General features: G+C 30.5%; 1 protein-coding gene across 1 annotated transcript; it reads right to left on the reverse strand.

The window, feature by feature from the left end:
• Positions 1-4767: 4767 nt before the first annotated feature.
• Positions 4768-6202, reverse strand: LOC106763876 (heat stress transcription factor B-4-like). The gene is made up of 2 exons (XM_014648043.2): positions 5728-6202; positions 4768-5647 (listed from the first exon to the last, which is right to left on the reverse strand). The coding sequence occupies exons 1-2, from the start codon at positions 5974-5976 to the stop codon at positions 4880-4882; spliced, it is 1017 nt and encodes a 338-aa protein (XP_014503529.1). The 5' UTR covers positions 5977-6202; the 3' UTR covers positions 4768-4879.
• Positions 6203-10135: the final 3933 nt, after the last annotated feature.

Genomic DNA, 10135 nt, shown 5'->3' on the forward strand with positions numbered 1-10135 from the left:
TCATATATGAACATATATATATATATATATATATGAGAAAAAAATGAACTTTCAGGATATGCCTTACAAAGTTATGAAGGTGAGAGAGAGAGAGAGGTGGGTCGTTGAAATAGACGGAGGAAATGATGAGGAGGGACCCAGAAGCTGAAGGAAGTTACGAACGTGCTTCATCAGCTCACAGAATATCCCTTAGATTTTGGAGAAGCTAGCTATGGTTGCAGCAGATCCATCACTTGAGTGTTGAAACAGTGTAGTGGAATATATATGTGGATGCATGTAACACCTTTCTTCTTATTATTCTTCCTTTTTCATTTTTGTTGCTTAGTAATCATCTTTATTGTCTTTTTTTTTTTTTTTCTTTCTATCTTTAAACATGCTTCAACCACATTATGAAAAGAAGAGAAGGAGAAGAAGAAGAAGAAAAAGATTGTGAAATGCATGTGATCCAACAGACTTTATGTTCCCCATTATTGCCTCTTCCTAGCTAGCTATGCCAATAGTGTGGTCATCTGACTCTTCTTGTTTTTCTCTTAAAAAAGACAACACCCTCAAGTTCATATTTATAAAAAAATAAAATAAAATATAGATACAAATTCACTATTTTCATCTGTAAGGTGTAACATTAATTTTTGAAATTATTTTTTTAATATTCAAATATAAATCTAAATTTCATCACTTTGAATAAAAATTATTAATCCTAGATGTGTAGGTTACGAAGATAATTGAGTGATATATTATTTTGTGGTTAATCATGTTAAAGGCAAGTGAAAACGTTAAGACTTAATTGTAGTGATAAGAACACAATAAGGGTCCCACAGTAAGACATGTGAGGTCGACCATGCATGCGCGAGAATTAATGTTCTTGATCATTCATCAAATTTTAGCTTTCTTTATGCTAACAGGTGAAATTCTTAGGCCAGTATCAAATCAAATGGACTACCTAACACTTCCCTTTGCTTTTTCTTTAAGTTAAATCAGCAAAAAGTTAAGTGTTTTGTGTAAGTGCATGATTAGTAATATATATGGTATAAATATGGAAAAAAAAAAAAAAAAACTTCTTGGTCGTTCTATTATCATTAACGTATCTCATGTTATCACATAAATAGAAGGGTCTATCTTTTGTCCCCATAGAAGTCGTGTGTGGATAACTTTAAGAGATAAAGAAAGAAAAAAACAAATAAAAGGATAGGAAAAGAGAGAGAGAAAAGAAGAAGAAGAAGAAAAGTGATTGAAGATATAAAAAAGGAAAGCTCTATCTTGTTCTCACTTTTTAACGTTAACTCTAATGCATGTTAGAATGATTTTCTTGGGGATAAAATGCAAGGAATATGTGTAGAAAATCAAATGTTTCTATTAGGATGAGATATATATGAACATTAATTCTTCCACAAAGTTTTCTTTTCAAAAGTTTGCAATTCAATTCAACTTAGCATGCAAAAATGATACGTTTTTGTGTATCGTATCATTATTTATTATTATTATTATTAGGGAAAAATATAACTATAAAGACAGGAAATCAAAGAAACACTTTAACCTAGCTAAAAGTCAAAAGCAAAAATTAGAATGAATAGTATTTTTCTTTTTGTTTAAAATATTTATACTAGATGTATACGCATGCATTAGAAGAAACATTTTTGTTCTCAAAAGTATCTTTCTTTGAAGATAGTTCTATCTAACATCATACCATTGAATATTATTGTAGATGCTTCTAAACTAAAGATTAATATTATTTTTGCTTTTTGGCATTAATATTACGTGAATTTATTGGAATTTATGTATGAATCTGGATGAGTACCAAAATGTGATTAGGGTAACGCAAATGTTTGTATATGAAGACAAAATGTTGTTCTTGTCGATTATGAGTGTGCAATTTGGTCGTGGGATTTATCCAATTAAGTAATGGTATACATGTATAGAAACAGAACCTTTTTGAAGGAACTTTGAATATATAGATTGTTTTTGAACTAATCTCCCATGTCATGTGTATATGTATACCTATAACCTAGTTCGAATCAACGACAAAGTCTGTCTTATGCTTTAGCTAGATTTCTGATCTAAACATGTATCTATTTCTATGTAGATTTAATTATTTTATAGATGCAAAGGGTTTGTTTGGGTCAGTGGAACGGACAAAAAAAAACAGTGCAAAAAGAAGGAGCTTTGGTGTTAGGTTTGTCGTGGCTTGGAACAGCAATTTTGAATGTCATATATTCTAAGTGTCTGTACATAAATATGTTTAGTTTGCATGTGATTATTACTAGATGACCTAGTTGGCTAACTCTAACTCTACCAAAACTAATAATGTATTGATTATTCCATTAATATTAATAAAAGAAATCCGTTCCTTAATACATTTTAGGCTTAAATCCTTTATTGGTTCAAGGGAATTTTCAGTTTAGTACCCACTTTTAAAAGTGTATACATTGGTCCTCATGTTTTGTAATTTGTGTCAATTTAGTTCCTTTAAACCATCAATTTGACTTGAAAAATTGCAAGTGGACAAGTCATTTTGAGTTGCAGCATGTTTATTAACTGTTTGAATGTTTAGACATCTTCCAATTATTGTTATTACAAACTTGTTTGAAGTGTCATTAATTTACTAAATTGACACAAATTGTAAAACATAGAGACCCAATGTATACACTTTTAAAAGCGGGTACCAAACTGAAAATTTCCTCATGGAGACCAATTATTTAAGCCTACATTTTAAGAAAATTATGTTGTAGATATTGAACATTTACTGACTCGCTATTGTGTTTTGTTAATTAATAAAAGAAAAATATAATCAACCTTTCAGTTTTTCTACTTTTTTATTTGATCCATCTTAATTTATTTATATCAATCTCAAAATATCCTTTTGTAAGTGTTGATGAAAAGATCTTATACACTAATGAGTAAATCTTCCATCTATATTACTTTTGTAATGACTCTCCCCCAAAATGGTAAACATATTTTCTTAATTTTATTTATTTATTTATTAGTTTAAAAAAAAGTGAATATGGATGGACCCACCTAATCTTAGGTTTATATGATCCATTCATGGTAACATAATTAGGTCTAAATATGGTCTGGTAAAACCAATCAACCAACCATAATACTGTGTAAAAGTTTGAAGGTGGATGCACACATTATTCACTGTCAAACATCACACCAACCAATCTTTCTCTCTCTCCGGTTCTTCCTTTTACCCCCTGTTTTTTCAAACATCATATTCGACCCTAGTTAATGAATAAGTATTTTGTTTTTAATGTGAAAGTAAGGATCAAATTAATGTTTAAAAATGCACAACTATAAAGATAAATGATATATAAAAATATATATTTATGGTTTACTTGATAGTTGAGAAGAGTTGATGAGTAAAAAGAAAAATTCGTTGATAATGTGTGATTAGTACGTTTCAAATAATATTTTTAAATATAAATTCAAACATAACACATGTTTTGTTATAAAAAAAATTTATAAAAAATTGTCAAAAAAATGTAACTATCTTTTTTTTATATATATATGTTATTATTCTCTTAAGAAAATATAGAGACGTGAGTGGTCTCATTTTTACTAGTTTTAGTAAAGATAATAAGTTCGTGAAAAAAAATAATAAATATCTTCAATTTATTTCTTTTAAGATAAATAAATAAAGCAACACTGCATCAAGAATTTTTTATTCATATATTTTAGAAAAATAAATTATAATGAATTGATTTTTAACAAATTTTTAGTTGGTTTAACGGGTTTTAAATTGATTCAATTTGAAGTAAATTCATCTATTCTAATATATGATCAAATTTTGTAGTTAAACCAGTTAATCCGATCTTCATAACAAAGGGGAAAATAAAAATAATATAAATGTGATAAAAGTGAAATAAAGATTAAAAATTAAAATTCACTTATTTCTAACTTATATTATATTCATCCTCCACCACTTTATTTGGTATTTATTTACAGACCTATTTTTCCTTTTCTTTCAAACAATTAGTTTTTTTTTTTTTGAAGGACGAGACATATATAACGATAAGAGAGAGAAAAACAACATCGGAACTATCATACATAACTATATTTCTTTTTCTTTTCTTGAAATCATAGTACTATAATGAATTATTGTCTAATGTATAAATTAACGAGAGAACAATGATAGCATCCACAAACAAATCCTACTACCAATGGCATTTTTTATGAATATTTCTTTGTCATTTGCTGTCAGGTCCTTTATAATAATAATAATAAATCTCTGTAACATCACCCTTCACTGGATCAGTTTTTGAATTGCGATGCAAAGTGTTTCGTTTGGCGTACCTCACTTGGTAAACGGAAGCCATTAATGGGGCTTTGTCAAGAAAGCCCCAGAGAGAAAAATCGTATCTTTTACTTCCGGCCATTCTCAGTCCTCAGCTTTTTCCCTCTTTCTCATTAATGCAACTCACTCGTGCACATAAAAGAAGAACTTCAACCGATGAAAGACAAAAATTCCCATATTCCCAATGAGTTGCACCACAATTCAGAGCATAAACTCAACTCCACCACCCACAGTTGTTGAAAACATTTATACTTCTCTTTAACTTCACATCTTTCCATCCAACCATCTCCATCAATTTTCATGCTTATCATTTTGAAAAATGTATCCTTTTTAACTCGTACAATCATTTTTGTTCATCATGACAATATTAGCCAAAATGATAGATACACAATATTCCACAACTATACAATATAACCTCCATACACACGCGCGTATTCACCAACATCAGTTGCCTTCTTCAAAACTTAAATCAGGGATCAAGGAAAAAAATTATATATATTTTTTCAGATTTATACATACATATATGTGAAGCATTTAAAAGGAAATGGCAAGATTCGTCTAAAGTTAAGAATTTGGGGAGGAGTGTGACTAACAGGTTGAAGGGGGCATGAGATTTAAGCCAAAGAAATCATCATTTTCCACCAGCAAACGCGCCTTATTGGTTTCTGAAGTTTGAAGATTGTTAGATCCGTACTCGGGGTGCACCCTTTTCTTGGATTGAAGAGACACTCCGAAAAGCTTGGTCTTGCTGCTGTTACTGATAGGTTCATCTTCAACGATGGTGATGGAGCTGTTAGTGGGAGAGTTCACAGTACGCGCTTGCTTACTGTTGTTGGAATAACACGCCACGAATTGTTTCACCGGTCTCTGAACTGTTGAAACGTTGTTTATGTGAGAGTTGTTGTTGGTGGTGCTGTTATTGCATAGTAGAAGAGAAGGGTAAGTGTTGCTTGGAGCCACGGGTTTGACATGGTTTTGAACAAAGTAGATGATGTCGTTGTAAAGCTTCTTCATGTGTGCGAGCTCTGACATGAGCATGTTGTTGCTTCTCCTCAGTCTTTCGTTGTCCTCAGAAAGTGCAGTGACAGTGTTGTAGGTGTTGGTGTTGTCGTTGATGATGTTGTTTCTAGTTGGAACTCCTCTAGGGGGGGAGTCGAAGCAATTGGGTAACTCGTCGGAGTCATGTGGAGGGAAGGGAAAGAAAGGGGGAAGATTGAGTCCAAACTGATGATGGACTTGTTGGTGATGGTGGTGATGGGTTTTCCTTCTGTGGATCTCGCACAGCAAGTGCTTCTCTCCTTTCTTGAAGAACTCATTTGCGAACTCCCATCTATCAGGCACAATCTTTCTGAAACCCTATATTTGAAAAGAATGTAAGAGCGAGTTGGTTAATGAGGAGCATGAAAAAAGAATGGAGAGAGAGTAGAGAGACATACATAGGTGTTGAGTTGGCGAACAAAGCTAGAGAAGTTGTTGTGTTTGAAGTAGTTGGGGAGAAGGTCTCTAGCAAACTCTGGGGGCCGCCAAACAACGAAGGTAGCGTCGTCCTCGCCCCAAGAGACTATGTGGTCGGTGGAGGGATCATCGACAAGTTGATATGTTTTGGTAAGGAAAGGTGCAGGAACTGATTTGTGTGTGTCCAAAGAGAGCAAAATGCTCTCACAGTTATCAAGTAGAAGAGCCATTGCCAAGTGACAGAAGAAATATCAGAGAGAGAAAGAAAGAGACAGAGTAAGCATGCGAAGGAATGAATGAATGAATGGTGCTATAAAAGAAGAAAAATGACGGTGACAGAAAAAGTAGAATATAGGCATAAACGTGTGTGTGAAAAAAGGTATTTCAAGGCAAACCCGTGACTATATGTTTGTAGGGGTGTTATTGTGTTAGTGATGCAGAGAAAGGGTTGAGGTTTTTCTGACAGTCATGGAGCGTAGCCAATTAAAAGGAAGCACAAGAGAAAGAAGGTTTTGCCTTCTTTTCTGACTTAACATTTTTCACCATCAACCAAGTTGGTCGATTGAATAATTATGTAATCAACAAACCAAATAACTATGTCCCTCCTCGGTAAGAGACAGATTAAACCACTGCTATATTTCTTCTACCAATAAAATCAATTTAAATATATATACATGAGTAATAATATTATAACACATTTTTAAATATAAAATTTTGTAGTATTTTAAAAAAGAAGAGAATAAAAAATAAGTAAGGAATATAAAAAATTTAGTTGTTTGAAAAGAATATTTTTCTGTATATATGGAATCTTGTCAAACAAGATAACATAAGTCTCCTCTTTACCTTTTGTACCTTCACTTTCTTTCTCTGTTAAAGCTCACCACCATATCTCATTTTTCAATTTCTTCCACACTCACATTTATTATACTTAAATATTTACTTTCAATACTCATAAAAAAAATTATATATTATTTCTAAGTATTATTTCCTAATGGGTTTCTGCGAAAAAAAAAATGTATGTTTTCAGTACTTCAAGAGAGGCATACAAATATGCAAAAAAAAAAAATATCTTTTTTCTTCTACATTTTATTTTTCCATTCCGTCCCTTATAAAAGTTTGTCTTTAATTAATTAACTTTTTTCCTTCTTTTAAATCATACTAATTTAATATAACATTGGTATTTTTTTTGTTATATATTTATTGAGCATTCCATTTTAAAAAAAGTGTCGCTTTTAGAATAAACTTATTTTAGTCTATAGTTATTATGATGAATGTTTTTGTTAACATGTGTACATTAAGCTATGATAACTGTAGCTTTAAAATAGAGAAAATGTTACTTTTAACACCCTCCACTTTAATAATACGATCTTATTGTGTATATTTATTGTAATTTTTTTAAATTTACAAATAAAAATATATAACAACTCAAAACAACTATATTTACTTAATATATAGTTCAAATTATAAAAATTTGATTTTTTTTTTCTATATTGACATTTCATCATAAAAAATTAAAACAAAGCATGTAACATAAATATATGAGAAAAAAAAAACTATGTTTACCAATAATGTCACCTTACATTTTTTATATACTTTTTTTTACTTCATACATAAATAAAGTCACGAGAAAGATAATTCTTATATTAATGATAGTGAAAATAAGATATATCTTAAATTCAATAAATTTCATTACAATCTACACACACCAAACCTATTATATATACTTTAATACTTAGTAAATAACTGGAATAATAAAGTGATAATAAGCACTTTATACTAAAGTGATTCTGGATATTGTTCACCTGGGAACTAATAATATTTATAGAAATAGTTTAAAATGGTCATTGGTAAACTGAAACACAGAGTTTTGAAACTTGAACATGATATGTCAGTGTGGTAATCACTTTTACTTACTATACCTAACTCTATAGCTGCTGCTGCCGTTGTTTTGCTTTCCCTTACTTTTACGTTTAGATTCCACGTTTGGCTTTTCTACAACGCTTAATCTCCTTCTTCTCACGTGCCCAGGTGATTCAATTCAATTATTGACCCTCAAAAGTTCCCACCAAAATTTTTACTTACACCTTTTCCACCTCTTTTCTGCATCCCACATATTCACACACCAATACCTTTCTCTATATGGATTTTTATTAAATAATAAAGAATTACAAAATTATTTTTTTCATGACTTAAAAGGTTATATATACAAATTAATTTTAACTTATAAGAAAATATTTTTATAAAAAATGATATTTTAACACCATTTTTTGACACTATTTTGACACTCTACACGTGTCAAAATGTAATTGGACGATTTCAAATTAAAAAAGTTGAGGCAAAAGTATATTTGGAAGAGAAAAACCAAAGTTTGTTTTTTTAATTTGAAATCGTCCAACCATATTTTGACACGTGTGCAGTGTCAAAATGGTGTCAAAAAATGGTGTTAAAATATCATTTTCCTATTTCTATTTTAACACATCCACTGTCTCACTCACATTGTACTTTTTTTATCATTAATATTTTTTTAAAAAGTAATTTTTTGACATATTTAATTTTCTACATTTATTTAATATTATTTTTTCTTATTTTTTGTTACTTTTTTATAAAATAATATAAAATTTTATAATTTTATGATCTTTTATCTTTATACTTTCTGTTAAATGAATATAAAATTGTATTTGTTAGTATTTTTTCATTGTATTGAAAAAGTTATACTAATTCAATTTCCCATACATTTCTTTATAGATTTTAATATTGCCTTTAACTACAGCTGTATTATTTGGTTTGTTAATTAGGAGGGCACAGATATCATAATTTGGAAGGTCAAAAAGAGAAAAACTTAAAAGTTGCTTGAAAATATAGTGGGCAATAAGTGGCCAGAGAAGATTTCTTTAATATATAAATGACAAAAGTAAAAAAAGCATATTTATTTATATACTTATTTATTATTTATAATAAATTTATAGGGTGGTATGGGGTAAAGTGCCAATACAAAACAATGGGAAATGATGTTTTATTATATAAAATCCAAAATTTATATTATTAAACATAATATGGTTAAACCAAAGTCTCTATTTCTATTATATTTTCTTAAATAGATTTTTTTCTACGTGAGACTTGTCAGAAACTAAATTTGAAAATTAAAATAGAAAATATATTATTGTACTTGTACGTATCTTTTAACAATAATAATATAAAATACAAGGATAATGATACTTAACACTATTTTTTTTTTACAATATTTAATATCATCTACGTGTTATTATGTGATTAGTTCAAAATTACTTCATAATCAATAAGTTTAATACCTATTTTGGTCCCTCCTTTGGGAGGGTTTGTTCAAAGTGGTCCCTCTTTTTTTCAAAAGTTCACTTTAGTCCTAACTTTCGCAAAAATTGTTCAAGTTTATCCTTTTTGGTAACGGCGTTAAGTTCACTAACGGCGTTTGATGATGTGGCATTGTAATTTGTTTTAAAAAATATATATAATGATGATCTGTAAATAAATATAATTAGGGTTGGGAATTAATTCTGACTATCCCTAATTACTCTCTCAACACACATTTGGGGTAATTAATTATGATTATCCCTAATTACTCATCCCTAATTACTCTCTCAACACACATTTGGGGTAATTAATTATGACTATCCCTAATTACTCTCAAATTGGGAATTTCCATTCTAAAAAATCAAATGCAGAAACCTTTCTTCTTCCTTGTGCCACCCCCCTCATGGCCACTACCATTAGCTGCCATAGAAACCATCACAAAAATCCAATCTAAAAATGAAAATCTCAACCCCTCCAATCACAACACCAGAAAAATCAAGAATAAAAATCCCAAAAGAAAAATTTCTAATTTCAAAAACCCTAAAATCAAACCCCTAAGTTCCCAATTTTTGACCCAAATTTACGATTTCAATTGGGATTTGAAATCTTCCCTATGCGGAGGCGCTGCTCGCAGATTGGAGAATGTCGCGTTTAGTGTTTCGTTCTCACAATGAGGATACGAGGAAGGAGATGGTTTCACGTTTCTGGGTTTTGTTTAGTTTCTGGTTTTCTGCGTTTCAGGTTGAGACGCGAGGAGTTTCGCGTGATGAAGATGGTAATTTTGCAGATGCCATGGGGGAGGTTTTGTTGTGTTCGGTGGCTTGAACAAGGAAAAACAATGGCGGCATGGTGATGATAAGATGGAGGCCGAGAATCTGGAACTGAAACAACATTTAAATCAAGGCCTCTAGAAACTGAGGGCAACTGTGCCTCTGGAATTCTTGGTTATCTAACCGTTCACTCTGACCACAACAATTTTTCGTATTGGCACAACAAAACTCTTCCAAGTAACCTTGTTCTTGAGCCCAAGCAAGACGTGATATTTTCCCAAGGTCTCGAACC

The sequence above is a fragment of the Vigna radiata genome, chromosome 6 (assembly GCF_000741045.1).
Source record: "Vigna radiata var. radiata cultivar VC1973A chromosome 6, Vradiata_ver6, whole genome shotgun sequence".
In the NCBI taxonomy this organism is placed as follows: Eukaryota; Viridiplantae; Streptophyta; class Magnoliopsida; order Fabales; family Fabaceae; genus Vigna; species Vigna radiata.